The 20,367-nt window shown below is 45.3% G+C and overlaps 1 protein-coding gene across 1 annotated transcript in view; it reads right to left on the bottom strand.

Moving 5' to 3' along the window:
* Positions 1-20,367, bottom strand: part of Top3a (DNA topoisomerase III alpha) — a 36,734-nt gene that overhangs the window by 5,282 nt on the left and 11,085 nt on the right. The window contains exons 2-17 of the mRNA XM_021177566.3: positions 18,833-18,892; positions 17,935-18,008; positions 17,250-17,325; positions 14,864-14,972; positions 12,189-12,332; positions 11,894-12,064; positions 11,560-11,660; positions 9,546-9,620; positions 8,038-8,120; positions 6,301-6,508; positions 5,130-5,315; positions 4,876-5,005; positions 3,833-3,946; positions 3,578-3,743; positions 2,205-2,348; positions 312-434 (exon numbers count right to left, since the gene is read on the bottom strand). Coding sequence (XP_021033225.1) covers positions 312-434; positions 2,205-2,348; positions 3,578-3,743; positions 3,833-3,946; positions 4,876-5,005; positions 5,130-5,315; positions 6,301-6,508; positions 8,038-8,120; positions 9,546-9,620; positions 11,560-11,660; positions 11,894-12,064; positions 12,189-12,332; positions 14,864-14,972; positions 17,250-17,325; positions 17,935-18,008; positions 18,833-18,892 — 1,964 coding nt within the window. The remainder of the gene's footprint in view (positions 1-311; positions 435-2,204; positions 2,349-3,577; positions 3,744-3,832; positions 3,947-4,875; positions 5,006-5,129; positions 5,316-6,300; positions 6,509-8,037; positions 8,121-9,545; positions 9,621-11,559; positions 11,661-11,893; positions 12,065-12,188; positions 12,333-14,863; positions 14,973-17,249; positions 17,326-17,934; positions 18,009-18,832; positions 18,893-20,367) is intronic.

The raw sequence follows: 20,367 nt of genomic DNA, 5'->3' as shown, positions 1-20,367 counted from the left end.
TGGAGCATCTTTTCCCGGCTCTCAGGAGGCAGCCAGGTCTCTGACTTCCACAGAGGCTGAGAACAGCATTGCCTAGAGCAGGGGTCTCAGCCTTCCTAACACTGCGACCCCTTAATACAGTTCCAACCATACAATAATTTCCATTGCTACTTCATATCTTTAATTTTGCTATTGTCATGTAAATATTTTGGAGATAGAAGTTTGCTAAAGGGGTCATGACCCACAGGTTGAGAACTTCTGCCCTAGACACTCCCGCCTGTGTTCCAGTGAGGACAGGAAAGAGTTCTGCATGCCCCAGTCACCCAGCTCACCTGTACACAGGGGGTGGCTGACAAGCAGAACACACGCTGTTGTCCCTGCTGGCCTCCAGCACCGAGTCAGGAAACCACACAGCTGACCGACATTCTGGGAAGCCCATGCAGCTAAGGTAGAACCTGAAGAGCAGAGAGGACAGGTAAAATCCAGGAATCTGGGAGGTGCACTGATCACACCCATCTGCCACCAAGAGCCTTCTTTCATTTTCTTGGTTTTCTAAGTCAGGGTCTGACTGGGAAGCCCTGGCTGGCCTGCAACTTGCTATATAGACCAAGTTAAAGTTAGCCTGATCATAGAGATATATTGGTTTCTGCCTCCTGAGTGCTGGGATTAAAGGTATGTGCCACTAGACTGTACTCTAAGAAAATACTTCTTGGCTTACACTTGGAACACACTTAATTGGACATCCTGACACAGAATAATCTAAAACCCTTCTTGCATGCTTCTCATGTCCCTAAAATCGCATCTATAGACTGGTACATGCCTTTGATCTCAGCACTTAGGAGGCAGAGGCAGGAGAATCTCTGTGAGTTCAAGGCCAGCCTAGTCTACAGAGCAAGTTCTAGGACAGCAAAGGTTACACAGAGAAATCCTGTCTTAAGGGAAAAAAATGTAACAATTGCTGACTCTATTTAGACCACCACTACCACCACTGACTAGGTATGGTGCTTCTCCAACAGAATTCCAGCACTTGGGAAGCTGAGGAAGATTTAACAGGTGTGAGGCAGGCCTGGGTTACACACTGAATTTCAGGTTACCTTGACCTACAAAATGAATGAGATCCTGTTTCAAAAACAAACAAAATACCACTGACTAAGGTAGCCATGTATCAAGTGCCCTGTGCACACACACAGTATTGTGTTTTGTCTTGCCTCTTTAAAAGTTGCCACTCTCGGCCCAGTGTGGTAATGCATGTTTATACTCCAGGCACTTGGGAAGCTAAGGCAGGAAGATTCAGAGCTCAAGGTTAGTTTAGGCTACATAGGCAAGACCTTGGATCAAAGACAAAACAAGGCGGGCGGGGTGGCCCACGCCTTTAATCCCAGCACTCAGGAGGCAGAGGCAGGCGGATTTCTGAGTTCAAGGCCAGCCTGGTCTACAAAGTGAGTTCCAGGACAGCCAGGGCTATACAGAGAAACCCTGTCTCGGAAAAAAACAAAAACAACAACAACAAAACCCCAGAAACCTACTCAGGGTTGGGAGTAGGTAGAAGAAAGCTGCCACATATATGAGGCCCTGGGTTCTACACTTCAAATAACTGAGTGAAAACAGATAGACAACAGCAAAAATCCCTGGGGCTAGAGAGATGGCTCCATGGTTAGGAACACTACCCAAGTTTGGTTCCCAGCACTCAAACCGGACAGTTTATGATCAGCTGTAACTCCAGTTCGAGGAGACCCAAACTCTTCTGGATCCTGCAGGCATCTGCATGCTGGTGGCACACGTACAGACTAGTGGGCTCACACACATAAAACTGTTTAGAAAATCCCACCTATAATGCAGTGAAGTAGACATGACCCTTAGGGAGAGAAAAAGTTATTTTATGTGTCTGGTGCCCTTGGAGGTCAGAAGGTGGCACTGGATTCCTTGAAACTAGAGTTATGGATGGTTGTGGTAGGCTTGTAGGTGTTGGGAACCAAACCTGGGTCCTTTCCAAGAGCATCCAACACTCTTACCTGCTGAGCCATCACTCCAGCCCGTCTCCTTTTCATGGAATATACATTCCCATACCTAGCACCCAGCTGCCTTGCTACCCTCCCAGTTCTCTCATCTTGCCCAGGGTCTGCTGAGAGCAGGCCTGCTTCTAAATAATAATATAAGCATGGTCTGACACGGCCTTTCAAGGCTAGGAGTCATCCCAGTCTATACTCGGGGAGCCAGACACTAACCCACCACTCTTCTTGGTCTTGAGGACCATATCCTTGTTACACTGTGGGCACTTCCGAACAGGCTCTGGCATGGCTGGGTAGATCTCTTCTTGCTGGGCCACCTCTGTCCTTTCTCCTAAGTACTGAGATAAAGCCTCATCCAACCTGAAGAAAAAGCAAATACACAAACCAGTTTCATTAAAAAGGCCTTTATAGCACTCTTAGGTATCCGTAATACACACAAGACTCCAGCTGGTTAGAGAGCCATAGGCCGATGCAGGAAGCAGAGGGCAGAAGAACATGGAGCTCTCTACCTCTGGCCCTGGCTGCAGGCTCCTAGGCTCACACAAACAGTACACATTTAGCAATGTCTGTCTATACAATTCTGCTAGGGAAGTAGTCTCAAGAGTAAAAAACCCAAACTGGGGTTTGCCCAAAAGGTTCAGTGGGTAAATGTGCAAGCTTCCTTGGAACACCTAAGGAAGAGAAGTAGAAGAGAAGAGAACTATCTTAAAATTGTCCTCTGGCCTGTGTACATTTGCCTTGTATGTACACCCACACCCACACCCACAACCCCAAGTGACATTTCCTGCCATCCATATAAAACAGCAATACAGAACACTGACCCTACACATCAAGAAGTTGACCAGTAGCCAGGCTTGGTGGCACACGCCTTTAATTCCAGCACTCAGGAGGCACTGCCTGTTTCTAAGCTAATGAATTGTAGCATCAGGGTTAGAAAACACCCCCCCCCCCTTTTTAAGATTATGTATTTATTTCATGTGAGTACACTGTCACTGTCTTTAGACATACCAGAAGAGGGCATCGGATCCCTATTACAGATGGTTGTGAGCCACCATGTGGTTGCTGGGAACTGAATGCAGGACCTCTAGAAGAGCAATCGGTGCTCTTAACCACTGAGCCATCTCTCCAGCCCTCCTTTTTTTTGAGACTGGGTCTCATTTTGTAACCCAGGATATCCTTGAACTCAGCATTCTTCCTTCCTGTGCCACCTAAGTGCTAGGATGAGAGGCAGGAGCCATCATCATCTGTGGCTTGAAAATGTATTAATTAACAAAACACATATCCTGTCCGATAACTGGCCACCTCCAAATGCTCCAGAGAATGAAGATTCCACACTAGACCCTGGATTGACTGAATTAAAGGACTGCTGCCTACCAAGGCAGAATAAAAAAAAGAAAACAGCATTTCTAAAGCTCAAATCCATTTGAGCCAGTTTTTCTAGAAAGGAATAAACTGAACCTAGAGGGCAAAATCCAAGGAACAGTGCTTGTGTAGCGAGGCCCCTCCCCAGGGGCTCTCGGGACTGGGGGTGCTGTGGCCTGGCTGGGAGCTACAGACACCAACACAGGGGAGCAGGGTCTGGCACTCACTTCTTTGCCTTCGCCACTGCTTCAATGAAAACCTGCTTGTATTTTTGCACTTGCTGCCTTAGAACTTGAAACTTATCCTTCTTGCCCTCACAGATCAGCTTGAGATCCGCTTCCAGCTCAGCACGGAGGTCAGGCTTGGACATCTCATAACCCATGGAATCGTAACCTGTAGGGGAAGAGGTTCTAAATGACACCGTCAGGAACTTGGGACATCTTGGCCTCCCCACTGTCCACTGCAGCTCCCCAGTGCTTTACCTTCTACAAGCCCCATGCCCAGGTGCCCAGGCAGGAACCGCTTGTCTGAGGTGAGTCCCACATACATCCGGGCTTTGATGGTCTCTATGTGTTCTGCATGAGTTGCATCAGTACCTAGAAATCATTTCCTTATCATCATCATCATCATCATCCACCACCACCATCAACATCTAGAATAGCCCCAGTTGGCTTTGAACATACTGTGTAGCCAAGGCTGTCCCTGAACTCTGAATTCTTCTTTACCTCCCAACTACTGGAATTGCAGGTGTTTGCCACCAAGTCCCTCTCATATCCCCATTATTCTGAGGTGATACAGATGGTAGCATCAGCATGGCCTGTGATCTCATTTACCATAGGTACCTCTTATGCCTGGGCAGTTTATGCAGGTAAGGTCTCTTATTCACATCTGACTTATGATTTTCTCCCTCCTAACGTCCCAGGGCTCACAACTGTCAATTCCAGCCTTACAACTCCTCATTCAAATCCTTCTCCTTCCCCATGTCTGACTATACACCTGTACTATCCACACTTCTCCAACTCTGCTTTCTTTGTCCACCTCTATTCAAAAGCCGTGGCCCAGAGCGTCTCAGTGCAGCTGCACTGCTAGGGAGGTAGAAACCAAAAATCACAATGGAACTGCTACACCACACCTGGCTTATTTTTCATTCTAAGTCTCTGCATGGGTATGTGTATATGAGTGTAGGTGCCCATCAAGGGGACATCAGATCCTGGAGCTGGAGTTACAGGCAGCCATGAGCCATCTATCATGGGAGCAAGGAACAGAACTCAAGTCCTTTGCAGGAGCAAGAAACTCTCTTAACTGCTGAGCCATCTCTCTAGCTCCTGGAATTACACTTTTTATTTTCTTTCTTGAGTCGGGATTTGGGATGGAATTTAAGGGCCTCCTGTATGGTAGCCAAGTGCTCTGTCCCTTATGCACACTCTGGGCCCTTCCCTGAATGTACTGACTAGGGACAGGAATAGAATGCCTTCCTGAGAGGAGGTCACACCCAAGAGACGAGATCCCCACAGAAGATACTGACCGATCCCATGTTTCTCCATGAGGGCGATGAGGTCGGCTTCGGTAAGCAGTTGGGGTGGGCTAGTCTCCCCATCCACCATTTCCACAGTGCTGGGCTGGAAGTGGGAGCCTTGCTCATAGACGGGGAGGAGCTACAGGGGGAGCACGTGTGGGCTTCAGATCAGTTGTCCTCAGGCTCACTTCAGCCCTGCTCCATCAGGAGTCACAGGCCGGAGCACAACCGCAGCCCCTCTCCCTGATGGGCCCCCTTATCACCTTGTCACTCCAGTGATCATACGGATACACATCTAGGTAGTTACGGGCCAGAATGATGAGCCCGTGGGCCACAAAGCGCTCTTGGGCAATGTCGATCTCTACTGTAGTCTCTTGCCCCTGAGCGTCCTGAGAGCAGCAAGCCAGGAAATGGCGAACAATGAACTCATACAGTCGCCGATCATCTCCCTGGAGAAAAGGAGGCGGTGAAACTCCTTTCAGAACCGAACCTTTCAAGAAGCACAGTACCAATGGAGTTTCAACTTGATTTACACCACTGTGAGCCGCAAGTCTGCACAGAACAGAACCATGGCTCCTCAAGGCCTGCAAAGACGTGAGTGAGTGTGAGAGTCCTTGGGAAGCCACTCCCTTGTAGTCATTTTTTTTTAAAGAGTCTCATTGTAGAGCTCTACTCAAACTCAGAAATTGCCTGCCTCTGGTTCCTGGGGGTCAGGGTTAAGGGAGTATGCCACAACGCAAAACTCACAACTCTGACCAGAGATAGTGAGGCGAAGGCACAAGAAATTAGCATGATACTTTCTACAAACAGACAGAGGACCCTGAAGGAAAGCTTTAGGCTACCCTCATGCATGCACAAGCAGTGATTTGTAGGGGGTAATATTCCATCAGTCAGGTAAGCAAGGATTTCGTGAGGTTCACCTATTAATAAAATTCATGCGACCTTCTACATACCTAGCAACCCCCTTTGAGAGATTCCTTTACCCACTTATTACCCCAGCCAAAGGTTGCCATTTATAAACAGTAAGGACACAACTCGCACCTAAGCACAGAGCTTTCTGTGTAGACTCCAGTTACATCCTTGTACTCAGACACCTGCACATGCATGCCCATGAGTAAAATGTAATAAGAACAACTAAGTAATGTTGATGCGTGATGGTGCACACCCAATCCCAGCACTTGGAAGCAGAGACAGGCATCTCTGAGTTTGAGGCCAGCCTCATCTACACAGTGAAACTTTGTCGTAACACAAAGGCTGGAAAAATTTAAAACATAAAAACAGATTCACTGAAGGCTTCCTTCACTCCCCTCTTGAAAAAAAAGACATTTGGTATCACTGTTTCCAAAACCCAGAACCAACAGAGCCACGTCAGGTCTCACTTCCTGTCCTGCACCTGCTCTGACCTCCAGAGGGCTCATACTCAGAGGAACTAACCTGCAAACCGCTGGTGTATTTGGTGGGGTGAATGGGAGGGTGAGCTTGATCAGACTTGCTCCCATTTCGTGGAGTGGGGCCACCTCGCTCTAGAATGGTCTGAGCAAAAGCCCCCCAGTGTGGATCCACGGTCTGCTGTTCTACCAATGCAACCAGGTTTAAGTCTTTGGGGAAGATGTTTGTTTCTGTCCGGGGGTAGCTGATGTACCTAAGAGAAAGGTACCAAAAGGGCATTGTTAGGCTTTTTCATTGTTTTGTGACCACTGGAAGTTGTAATCACCCAACTGACATTGTCAATGTGACTGTTAACCACCTAAGCTGAGACAGGGGAGTTGGAGATTGGTCCCCTCAAGGGGTCAAAAGCATTAGGCTTTCCTGCTAGGACATTCTAGGAACCTAGACAAGAAAGCAAAAGCACACTATATATTATAAAGGGCCAAGACTCAGCAGTTCCTTTTGGCCCAGGGCATACCACTGGCTCTTTATAGCAACCAGTCTGACAGAAAGACCCTGTGTGGTGTAAGCCTCAATGGACTTGACTGTTCCAACAGCACATTCTTCTGGAACTTTCTAAAATTAACTTTATTATTTATCTGTTTTGCATATATATGATATACATCTGTGTACCACCAGTGTGTCTGGTGCTTTCAGAGGTCAGCACTGGATCCCCTGAATTGGAGTTAGAGATGGTTATGAGTCACTATGTGGGAGCTGGGAACTGAGTCTAGGTCCTCTGCAAGAGTAGCAAGTGCTTTTAACCTCTGAGACATCTCTCCAGCTCTGCTGTAACTTTTTCTTAACGCAGATAAAGAACAGCGTTACCCCAGTGTTAGAAAGGTGGCTCAGAGCACTGGCGGTTCCTCTAGAGAACCTGGGTTTGATTCCCGGCACCAACAAGGAAACTAACAACTGTCTCTAATTCCAGCTCCAGGGGATTGAACACCTTCTTCTAGCCTGTGTTGGCACAAGGCACACACATGGTGCACAGACATACATGCAGGCAAAACCCATATGCATAAAATAAAAACAAACCTGAAAACAAAACAAACAAACAAAAAACAAAACAACCCCCCCTAAAAAAAACAAAACAAAACAAAACAGAACAGTATTGCCGTATTGCCCAATATGGCTCCGTGTGAGAATAAGTGAGGGATACTCTGGGTTTAACCCTTAGTGTTAAAAAAAGAAAGGAAAAAACCCTGAATGTTTCATGTCTTATTTTCTTTTTTCCTTCTTAAAGGTTTATTTATATGAGTACACTGTTGCTATCTTCAGACACACCAGAAGAGGGCATTGGATCTCATTACAGATGGTTGTGAGCCACCATGTGGTTGCTGGGAATTGAACTCAGGATCTCTGGAAGACCAGTCAGTGCTCTTAACTGCTGAGCCATCTTGCCAGCCCACCCCATTTCTTATTTTCATATATATCTTCAAAATCTACTATATATTTTATACTTACAACACATCTCAGTTTGGACAAGTCACCTGTCAAGCTCTCAAACAGCTGTAAGGATACTTCACTGCTAGGTATTGACCACAGACGTAGGAGGATTCCGATAGGCAACAAAAACCCTAAATGTGCTGCCTGCGGGAGAACTGCTGAGCAGTCAAGAGTAGGATTTTTAGCACAATGGTAGTGTGCATACCTACTGTGTGCAAGGCCTTGGATTACGCTCCTAGCATGGAGGACAGGGGAGGGAATGGTTCAGAATGCTCCGTGAGCTCTTATATTTACCCTTGTGTATAGAGCTTTTCCGCAATCCTCATGGTTTCTTTGGCATTTATTCTCAATTTCCGAGATGCCAGTTTCTCTAGCTCCTGTCAACAGAGACAGAAGGATGAAGCTTCTTGTGAGTCAGAGAACAACACAAGCACCTAATTCATCTTCAGGTGGGTGTGGCCCTGTCACTTCAGCTACAGACATCAAGTCACAAGGGAGACACTGCCCAAGGGAGGGTTCCTGGGTCTGCCAGGCGGATCTCAACTAGTGGAGTTCTTATGTAGAAAGTATTTTAAATCAAATCAAAACAAACCAAAAACAACCAAAACAAGGAAACAAACAGGAGCACAAAGTGTGTGAAAGGCAGACAGGAAGATCACTGTGAGATCTCTGTAAAGATCTGTGGTCCAGGTTAGCCTCATCCATGCGAGTTCCAAACCAGCCAGGGCTACATAGCAAAATCCTGTCTCAAAAAACTACAAAAACATAAATAATTTTTTTTCCTTTGGTTTGAGACATAGCCTCATATAGTCCAGGCTGTCCTTGAATTCGTGACTCTCCTGCCTCTACATTCCAAATGCTACGATCACCAGCTTCCATAACTCTAGCTTCCGAAGGAAGCCAGTGAGTGGTACAAGATAACGCACAGCTGATCCTTGTCCAGGAAGTTAGCTGGTTCAGAGCACCATGCTGAGATAGTATATTTTTTCCAGACAAGAGCTTTGTATGTAGGCCAGGCTAGCCTCAAATTCTAGCATCAGCTTCTTAATAGCTAGGATCACAGACACGTACTACCACCCCTAACTAAAATCTGTGTCTTTAACAAGTAGCCTGACAAGAGAATGATGCTAAAATCTGAGAACCACACTTGGAGAACACGACTCAACTCTCAAAAATTTCTCCTCGACACTGGAAACATCCTTTGAGGCTTTCTAATATTCAAACTGTTCTCTTCCATTGACAGTCTGCAAAGGTTGAACATGGTGGTGCATGATCTGAACCCCACACGCAGGAAGCAGAGGAAGGTACAGCTCTGAATTGAGGCTAGCCAGGACCACTTAGAAATCCTGCCTCAAAAAAAAAAAAAAAATGCATCACCCCATCCAAAAAATAAGTATTTAAAAAAGGACTAAGAAGATATCAGAATTCTGTGCTTATGCAATGGTGGCATCATAGGACACCATGTCCCTCCTTTTCAGAACCTTATATAATTCCTGTATTAAGAGGCTGGGCTAACAGAGGCCTCCCTGGTGCTTTCCTTCGTGGCTTTTTTTTTTTGTTTTTTTGTTTTTAATTTTCAAGATGGAGTTTCTCTATACAGCCTTGGGATTTGCTCTGTAGACCAGGCCTTGACCTCACAGAAATCAGTCTGCCTCTGCCTCCCAAGTGCATCACCACCACCCACGCGTCGCGCCTCGAGATGGGTGATATTCCTTCCTTCCACTGGACCATAGACATGAAGTAGTCCCAGCAACAGGAAGTAACTGTTGCTTTGTGCTCAGACCACGCTATCTGGAACATACCACCGTGTCCAAAGCCTGCGGCCTCCACTTGCTCTTTGGCTTAGATCTGACCTCTACCACAGTCGCCATGGGATCCTACAAAGCCAAGAACATAAATCTCATGTTAGCTTGGAGTTAAGACCTCAAGCCCCCTACTATCTGAACCAGGGAAGCGCCCCATGCAATGTCACTCATTTTGTGCGTGGATTACGGAGTGGATGCTGCCACTTCCTTCTCACTCAAGTCAAGAATGAGAGACATTGTCACAAGTCTTTAATTTAAGTTCATGGTCTGGACTGATGAAATCCCAGTCTGGGCGTGCACCTGAGCAAAGCCTCCTACCCAAACACACTCCGTTACATTTTTTTTAACTTTTAAAATTTAGGCTATTAGTGCTGAGGGTGTAAGTCAGCATGTTCCACGGGGGTTCCATCCCTAACATCATGCACCTTCATACTTGACATATAAGCAGCAAAAATCGTACAATACAAACTGCAAAGCTTTCTTTGCAAAGACTCTGTTGCTGGCACAAAACTTAAATGGTTTGCTAATGAGGAGATTCGTTCAAATTCCAAATTTCTCTTTCCCAATAGAATGGGAACTAGTGGTTCCTTTCAAGGAGCTCAAAAATCTGTCACCTGCTACTTAGTTGCCATTATAGCCAATTAGAAGTACAAGTGTTTATCATTCCATAATTTATTCATAGTGTATGTGTGAAGGTGACATGCGCTTGCCATACGCATATATGGAGGTCAGAGGACGATGTGCAGTGTGTGGGTCCTCGGGATAGACTTCAGATGCTCAACGTCACGCTCAATCATCCACAATAGCCCTCACACTACCTCACGCCACAGTCTAGGACTTTTCCTTGTATTTTTGCCCTGACCTTTATCATTTTCCAAAATGACCTCCTTTGTTTGTCATTTCACCTCCTCACATGAGCAGTGGAAGGAGCTTGGAGCAAACGTTTCAGTTCCTCCCCAGACCCAGAGTCCAGGCTCTGAGTGCACTTAGCCAGCTAACCCTCACCTCTGGTGAGAGCAGCCACTCACTTCTACAATTTCTGATTTTATTTAAAAGTTCAACTTAGCCGGGCGTGGTGGTACACGCCTTTAATCCCAGCACTTGGGAGGCAGAGGCAGGCGGATTTCTGAGTTTGAGGCCAGCCTGGTCTACAGAGTGAGTTCCAGGACAGCCAGGGCTACACAGAGAACCCTGTCTTTAAAAAAAAAAGTTCTACTTAAAATTTTTCTTTGTTGGGGCTGGTGAGATGGCTCAGTGGGTAAGAGCACCCGACTGCTCTTCCGAAGGTCCGGAGTTCAAATCCCAGCAACCACATGGTGGCTCACAACCATCCGTAATGAAATCTGACTCCCTCTTCTGGAGTGTCTGGAGACAGCCACAGTGTACTTACATATAATAAATAAATAAATAAATCTTTAAAAAAATTTTTTTTCTTTGTTTTAAAGACTTGGTTTCATGTAGCCTAGGTTAGACTCAAATTCCTCCCACACCTACCCTCCAAGTGCATGCACCATTCTACCCAGCATCCCTTGTTATTACATCAGGGTCTACTGCTGCCTCACAAATCAGGTGTTCCCTACTGCAGTCTCTCCCTTAGGATGGAGACTTGACAAGCTCCTGTGGTGACTGTTAGTGCTCAGGCCTCAGGCTAGGAGTCTAGTGGGGTGCAATCTCAGACTCCACAAGGACGGCCTTTGAGTGAAGACCCCGCTTCTCAGTGGCCAGGCTAGATCAAGTGCTGTGAAGTACCTCTTCCAACCAAAACACAGAGAACACACACACATACACACTTTTTTCTTCTTCCACCATCTGTTTCCCACCAGAGATTTTCTTCAGGGTTTCAGATGCAGCAGCAGCAGGCACTGAGCTACCCTGCAGGTTTTCAGAGTGTATACTCTAATCCAACAAGCAAGCACAGTTCAGCGGGGAACAGGGCAGGCTCACCTCTGCTAACAGGAAAGAGAGCTGGGGAGAATGCTTCCTAGATGACTGCTCTCAGAGAACTCCTTACCTCCATGCACAACTGATAAAGGACAAGACAAGCTGTGTGGTTAAAGAGACGGTATCGTTTCCAGTTGAACTCTACGGTCCCATCTTTGTGGTCATGAGTTACTGTAAACAAACAGAGATAGTCTGAGAGAAGCCATGACAAATGAAAAATGGTTTGTCACAATGAATAAATAAAGGGGTCTGGACATAAGGGCCCTTTCCGTATTCTGCATATGGGCAGGTACAGGGCAGCAAGGCGGGACAATAACCATGCCTTTACTTAAGCTCTGCAGCCCCCTTGTCTTCCAGAGGCACACAGACCCTACAGCACTCTGTAAACCTTGGGCTTTCTTTACCTTTAATTTTGTGGAAGACTTCTGGCACAAAAGCCTGAATGGCCTTGAACCTCTCCACCACAAACCCCAGTGTTGGGAACTGGCAACTGCCGTAGCTGATGAGCTGCTCTGCCAGCACCTCAGGGAAGATCCTCTGGAGCCGCAGGGTCTGGAACCTTGTGAAGGCAGCTCCTGGGAAAGGAGAGCAGAGAAAGGAAGGAAGGGACAAGGAAGCCATAATCTATGAAGCTGTGTTGGCTCCATAATTTAACACCCAGGTGCCCTGGGTGCCGGGCAGCCCAGTGTGGCTCCTCACCGATCCTCAGGTCCAGCTCTTGCCTCACGTCCACTGCGTCACTCACTCTCTGGTCAGGCTCAGTTAGGTTTTCACAGGCTGTTCTGACGGCGTGTGGCGTGATCTCAGAGAAGCGGGCTCTCAGCACCCGTAGATTGGGTTTTACTGCAGAAGACACAGAAGCACAGATGCCAAACTTAATCATAACTGCATCTCCGCACAAAAGCAAACCACCGCCACATTTAGGCAAATCAGTACAAGGAGCTAGTTTGCCTCTCACCCATTAGTTGAAATGAATGGAATACAAATAACAAAGAGAGAAAGGGTATTATAACCTTTAAGTCTTGTCAGAAATAACTGTAGGACCTGTTCCCCTAACTTGTCTGGCCTCAGTGGGAGATGATGGACCAAGTACTGAAGCGACTTGATGTGCCAGGATGAGTGATACCTAGGTGATGGGGGAAGGGGGGAGGAGCTACACTGGAGGTCTTGGAGGAGAGGAGGGGCGGGTATTGGGATGTAAAGAGAATAAATAAATGAAAGAAAAAAAAAACAAAAAGAAAAAAGAAATAACAGTGAGATCCTTTAGGTGAACCTTTTGAGACTTAAATCTTATTTGAATCTTTTGGCTTAAATTTAGGAAAAAACCCAACAACTTGGAGAGTTAAAGGATCTCTTATAATTTTGGGGAGGGGAGGCTGGAGAGACAAAGATAAAAATAATAAAATTGTAAATATTATGGTGCAGCCTATGGTGTATGTACTATGGCATTCAGGAGGTCAGAGGACAAGCTTATAGAGCCAGTTCTCTTCTTCCCCTTTTGTGTGGGGCCTGGGGATTGAACTCAGGTTGCCAAGGTTTTATGATAAATGTCTTCACTTGCTGAACAATCTTGCTGGTCCAATGAAAGGTTCTACTGGGGGAATTTTATGTTTCTCCAGGAAAGAATATAGGACATGCATTTTCCTTTAAAGTTCATAGATTAGAACTCTCAGGACTTTTATGGATTCAGACATAAACTCTTTAAGGGTCTTTTCTTTAGGGAAAATTAAAACGTATTATTTAAGGCAGAGATAGGCTTCTCACCACTTCTCAGTTACTTAAAGTCATTAACCCTGTAAAAACTAATTAAGGGGGGGGTGGGGTGGGTATGGGGGACTTTTGGGATAGCATTTGAAATGTAAATGAAGAAAATACCTAATTAAAAAATGAAAAAAAAACCTAATTAAATTCACTTACACATGCCACATACACACACACACACACACACACACACACACACACCCCATATGTACTCCTGGTACTTTCAGAGGTCAGAAGAAGGTATCAGATTCCCCAGAACTGGAATTTCACTTGGCTATGAACCACCACGTAGATATTAAGAACCAAACCTGGGCCCTCTGAAAGAGCAGCCAGTGTAATTAACTACTGAGTCATCTTTCCAGGTCCAAGTACCTTTGTATTTTTTTTTTTTTTTTTTTGGACACAGGGTCTCACTATGTAGCCTTGGCTAGCCTGAAGTGCTCTATGTCTTCCAGGCTGGCCTTGAACTCAGAGACTTGTCTGTCTCTGCCTCCTGTACATTAAGGTTAAAGTGTGTACAATCACGCCTCTCCTTCCTAACCTTTTCATATTTACTTATTTATTCGGTGTGTCTGCACATATGTGCATGCATGTCACACATGCGTAGAGGACAATGCTTCCTGACGAGCCGCCTCACTGGCCTGACAGGAAACACTCCTAGCACTAAACTTCTGCTCCAAAAACTTAAGTCACATACCATAAAAAGAATATGAGAAATTAAAAAGAGGAACTTTAAAAAATTCATTATAGCTGAGCAGTGGTGGCGCACGCCTTTAATCCCAGCACTTGGGAGACAGAGGCAGGTGGATCTTTGAGTTTGAGGCCAGCCTGGTCTACAGAGTGAGTTCTAGGACATCCAAGGGTACAAAGAGAAACTCTGTCTCAAAAAAACTAAACAAACAAAAACCAACAAAAAAAACCCAACAACAAAAATGATTATTACTGTTTTTAATTATGCGTATGTGTACATCTACGTGTGATTCTGTGAATGGTTCAAGAGGAACTGTATATGGAGAAACTTGACTGTAGCCCACTTAAAGGCCCTGTGGTTGCCAGGCAGTGGTGGCGCACACCTTTGATCCCAGTACTCAGGAGGCAGAGGCAGGTGTATTTCTGAGTTCGAGGCCAGCCTGGTCTACAAAGTGAGTGCCAGGACAGCCAGGACTACACAGAGAAACCCTGTCTTGAATGTCACCCCCCCCCCAAAAAAAAAGACCCCATGGTTGCTGGAATAGGAATAACCCCCATAGGCTTGTGTGTTTGAATGATGCTTGGCCCATAGAAAGTGGCACTATTAGGAGGTGTGGCCTTCTAAGAGGAAGTGTGTCACTGTGGAGGAGGGCTTTGAGGTCTCATCTGCTCAAGCTAGGCCTAGTGTGACAGTCTGCCCTTCTGCTGCCTGAGGATCAAAGTGTAGAAACACTCAGCTTTTTAATCCAGCATTATGTCTGCCTGCATGCTACCACGTGCACGACAATAAAACCCTAAGACTCTCACACACACACACACACACACACACACACACACACACATACACATACACACACCCATATACACACACACACACACACACCCTCCCGCCCTCCAGCAGAAAAGCTCAGGAGTAGACTCACCAGCCTTGCATACGTGGATAATCTCAAAACCGATGTTCTCACCTTCCCTGTCACAGTCCGTCCAGATCACCAGGGCCTGACAATGATGTGTCTCTCGTTCTAGAGTTTTCTGAAGTCACGGGGAGGAAGCACAATGAGCACAGAAAGAAGGGAAATTACTTGGTTCCTTTACACTAAAGAATCTGACTTAGGAGGCTCAGCGGCTGCTCTTCCTGAGGAGCACGTGGCAGCTCACAAGCATCTGGAACTCCACTTCTAGGTGACCTGACAGCCTCTTCTGACTTCTCGCCAGGCAACAGAGCCCAGGTCTGCAATCTCAGCATTAGGGAAGCTGAAGTAGATCACTGTGAGGTTCAGACCAGCCTGGGCTACAGAGTGAAACCATGCTTCAAAAATGAAACACAAACAAACAAAAACCTCAAAAACAAGAACAAAACAGCAAAAGCGTCCATCAGGAAATCTGACTGAGCGTCATCACTGGAGTATTCAAATTTTGCAAGGGTGGGGGAACAGAGAAAATTATTCATGGTACAGTGTCTGGTACAATCCTCCAGACCTGTGTGTGCACAGAAGACTGGGGGTTTCATATAACTTTGTCAACAGAGTGAAATGCAGAACTCAGCTCTAAAACCCTTCCAGCATCAGTGGTTCTGGTCACGTTCAGATCAGGTTTCGGAGTCACTGAGTAAATTCTTCCTCTTCCCTTCCCCAGGAAGGGTCTCATGAAGCTCAGGCTGGCCCTGAACTTGCTACCTGGTTGACAGACATCATCTCTGGCTTCTCTGGCTCCATCTCCTCAGTGCTGAGATTACAGGTGTGTGCTGCCACACCTGGTTTATACAGTATAAAGATTAACCCAAGGCTTCATGCACACTAGGAACGCACTCTACAAACCTAGCTCATTCCCAGGCTTGCTCCCTGAGTTTCATTCTAACAAACTTTCCCACTTAGCAGAACAAAGTGGGAAATGCCTTTAACTGGTCATTTACCCGTCCACTCCTATTTATTATTGTTATTGTATTATTATTATTATTGTGTGGGGGAGGGCATGTGGATATCATAGGACTTCACAAACTCAGTTCTGTCCTTTCACCTTAAAATATTTTAAAATTTTTAATATTTTTAATTATGTGTATATGTGCATATTTAGTGTTTGGGACATGTGCATTTGAATGTAGCTACTGGAAGAGGCAAGAGGCACTGGGTTCCCTAGAGCTGGAGTACAGGGGGTTGTGTGCTGTCTGACGTGTGTGCTAGGAACTGAAGCCAAGTTTACTCAAAGAGGAGAATTGCAGAGTAACTATAGAGCCCTCTCTTCTGGCCAGTATTTTTTTTTTTCAATATGCTTTTCATTTGTGGATATGTGTGTGTTTCCGTGTGAGTATATACCACAGGTGTGTGGGTGCCTTCAGAGGCCAGAAGAGGATGTTTGAGCCCTTGGAGGAGGAGTTACAGGTACTTGAGAGCTGCCCATCTGAGTGCTAGGGACTGAACTTGGGTCCTTTGGAAGAACAGAAAACACTTTTCAGCACTGAGCCACCTCCAGCCCTCTTTCCACTTCTACGCTGGTTCCTGGCAGTGAACATAGGTCACCAGGCTTTTGCTGGGCTGAGACAGGGTCTCATGATGTAGTCCTGATTGGCCTGGAACTTGCTATATAAACCAGGCTGGTCTCAAACTGAGAGATCTGCTGGCCTTTGCTTCATGACAATTAACTTTTAAGCAAGAAATTATATTTGGTAACTTTTTCTAAGACAAGGACTTGCTAAGTAGTGCTCACTGGCCTTGACCTTGCAATGATTCTTCTTCCCCCTCTCTCCCTTGGAAGAGATGTGAGTTCACATCGCCCCATCTTACTTTGAAGCTTCTGTAGTTTACCGAAGGGTGAGGTGGGAGCTGGAGTGAACAATTCAGTAATATTTATTCCTTGAGTTTCATTTTTAAAGGCTTCATTTAGTTCTCTGGATACTGAGTTTAGACTGGGGTGATGGCTCAGCACTTGAGAGTTCAAAAAGAGCATCTGTGCAAGGCGAGGCCAACCTGGGCTACGTGGCAAGACCCTGTCTTTGAAACAAAACACTTCATTTATGTAATAGGTGGGATGTTTTAAAGGCATGATACTGTTTGGGCATGATGGTGTACACCTGTAATCCCAGCAGCAGCAAGGGTATTTCTATGAGTTCAAGGTTAGTCTGGTCTACCTAGTTAGTGCATTCCAGCTAGGCAAGTTTACATAGTGAGACTCTATCTCAAACAAACAAACAATCAATTAATTTTATATACTGAGGTTGGTGGAAATTTCCAATGCATTAAAAACAGAAATCAGCCAGTCCAGTGACTTCTGGCTGTTTCAATCTCAGGGTCCCATATTGTCCAAAGATCTTACCTTGATATCTATAAAATTTTCTGGGCAATACTTTTCAATTTCTGCTTCAAAGAGGACAAGGGGATTGCAGCTCTGCCTAAAACAGAAACAAAACCACAAAGGCCTTTACCAGCATGGCCCGCCCACAGGACATGGCCTAGAGAAGCTGGGAACACAGACGCTGCTCAGAAGACTGAAGCAGAAGAATCACAGCCTGAGCAGAATAACAGACCATGACTCAAAAACAAACCAAAACAAAATCCAAAAAAGCAACACCAGCAAAACCCAGCAACAAATAAAGCTAGGCGTGGTACCACATGCCAGGTGTCGGCTTGGAAAGATGAGTCAGGAAGACTGGAGAAAGACCATGTCTCAAAAGAGAGAGAAAAGGAGGATTAAAAGCTATGACTTTCTATAGTGCACTGTCCACTCCTCCAAGCAGATTAATAGGAGATGCAGAGAAGAAACTCTGGAATCTATTTATGCACATATGCAATAGAATAAATGCAATCCAGGTTGCACTGAAAGGAGTGAGTGTTGATTCTAAAAGTATGATAAAAAACTTAGAGCAGGTCATATAACCTTAGGTAATTCTAGTATTATAAATTAGTATTTACAAATTACTATAAATGACATGGTAAGATCAACATACTTCAAAATCCCTATAATATTTGTCACAACTTATTTCCTTACTAATTATACTGACCATTTCCGAAACTGCATCTGGAAGTCATGAGCCAGCAAATGTCCAGAGACTGAAGTCATTACCATTGTAACATTCTGAATAACAACAAAACTGAAGTTAGTCTTTCTGTAGTTGTACTTTGACAAATCATTCAAAGGAAAAGAAAATAACAACGAACAGAACTAAGAACAAATACAATTGATGGAGAAGAAAGGAACTAATTGTAACTTGGCAAAACCAAAACCATGCTGACATAGCCATCGTTCATACTCTTTCTCCATGTTTATTTAAGGTTTGTCTCTCTATGGTCCTGGCTGTCCTGGCCCTTCGTATGGTATGAGGCTGGCCTCGAACTCACAGAGATCTGCCTATCTCTGTATCCCAAGTGCTGGGATTAAAGGGCACGCCACTAACCACCAAAGCCCAGTCGCGCTACCACTTTTTATTAATAACAAAAACTCTTGGGGGTTAAAGGTCAGAGGATCCAGCTGTGAGTCATTTTCTTAATTAGTGACTGATGGGGAGGTCTCAGTCCATTCTGGGTGGTGCCACCCTTGGGCCGTTGGTCTTGGCTTCTATAAGAAAGCAGGCTGATAAGCAAGCCAGTAAGCCACACTCCTCCATGGTCTTTGCATCAACACCTGTCTCGAGGTTCCTGCTCTCCCTGAGTAATTATCCTGACTTCCTTTGATGATAAACTGTGATATGGAAGCTAACCTGAATAAACCCTTTCTTCCTGACGTTGCTTTGGTCATGGTGTTTCATCACATCAATAGTAACCCTAACTAAGACATCTGGCTAGGTTACAAGTTAAAAATAACCCTCCTGCCTCAGCTTCTCAAATGCTAGGATTATCATAGGCTAGCTGCCATGCCTGTCTTTTATGTCAGCTTTATGATGGAAACACTTCAGCACTTACCTGGCCATACAGATGATAGTCAAATTCATAAATCTTGTTGAATTTAGAAAGGCCTTCTTTCTGTAAAGCACAAGAAAAATAAGTAAAAAAATTCGAATTATATTTAAAAACATAAATGACTCCCTAACATAAAAACTGAGCGATACTCAGAGAAGAGGAGAAGGGAATACTAACAAAGCAAGAAGCCAGATGCAACTTGACACTCTAGCATTCGAGATGCTAAGAGTAGCGTAGACTTCGAAGCCTGCCTGGGCTACAAAGACCAACCTCAAACAAAAATAGCATTTCCCAAACATAAATATTAAGCAGACTGGGCTGCAGCTCAACAGATGACTGTTTGCCTAGCATGCACAAAGCCATAGGTTCAATCTCCAGTAACACAACATAGGAAACTTAAGTTAGCTGTGTGTGGTGGCACATGACAGGGAGAGGCAGGAAGATCTCTGAGTTCGAGGCCAGCCTGGTCTACAGAGTGAGTTCCAGGACAGCCAGGACTACACAGAGAAGCCCTGTCTCAAAAAATAAAAACAGCTTTCTTTTTTAAGAGTTGCTTGGTCTCTTCACAGCATCAGAACAGTGACTAAGACACAAACATATATAAGAAAACATTTACACCACACACACACACACACACACACACACACACACACCCCTCTCTAATCCCAGAAACTGAGATGCAGAGATGGATCATGAATTTAAGGTTATCTTTGACTATATCATGAGTTCAATACCAACCTAGTTAAATGGAACCTAGGCTTAAAAAAAAAAAAGGCAGTGGTGGTGCATGCCTGTAATCCCAGCACTTGGGAGGCAGAGGCAGGAGGATTTCTGAGTTTGAGACCAGCCTGGTCTACAGAGTGAGTTCCAGGACAGCCAGGGCTATACAGAGAAACCCTGTCTCGAAAAACAAAAAAAACAACAACAAAAAAGATGAATTGGGTAGGAGAGACAGCAGGTGGTTAAGAGCACTGGGCACTCTTCTGAAGGATCCAGGTTCAATTCCCAGCACCCACATAGAGGCTCACAAAGGTCTGTAGCTGCAGACTGATGGGATCTGATGCCTTCTGGCCTCCACCTCTACAGGAGTCAGCCCATTTCCAAATACACTCACTTAGGGCTGACCGCTATATGTGGGTACCCTAAGTAAGATTCCCATGCTCCAATTGTTTAAGAAAAGTGATGCTTTAAAATGACTCCTGTGCTTCTTGTCTGTGGCAGGTGATAAACCCCCCCATACCCACCAACTCTTGACTACGTTTGTTCTTGGCTTTGTATTTACCAAGATTTGAGACTGCAAACCTGTATTCAGTTGTAATATGTTCAAATACTTTTAAAAAACCTGTATTTTCAAAATGATGGTCAGTTTATTTAAAATTTCTTTTTTTTTTTTTTTTTTTGGTTTTTTCGAGACAGGGTTTCTCTGTATAGCCCTGGCTGTCCTGGAACTCACTTTGTAGACCAGGCTGGCCTCGAACTCAGAAATCCGCCTGCCTCTGCCTCCCGAGTGCTGGGATTAAAGGCGTGCGCCACCACGC

The sequence above is a fragment of the Mus caroli genome, unplaced genomic scaffold, assembly GCF_978045245.1.
Source record: "Mus caroli unplaced genomic scaffold, Mus_caroli_1 scaffold_13, whole genome shotgun sequence".
In the NCBI taxonomy this organism is placed as follows: Eukaryota; Metazoa; Chordata; class Mammalia; order Rodentia; family Muridae; genus Mus; species Mus caroli.
This window is presented reverse-complemented; position numbering and strand designations above follow the sequence as displayed.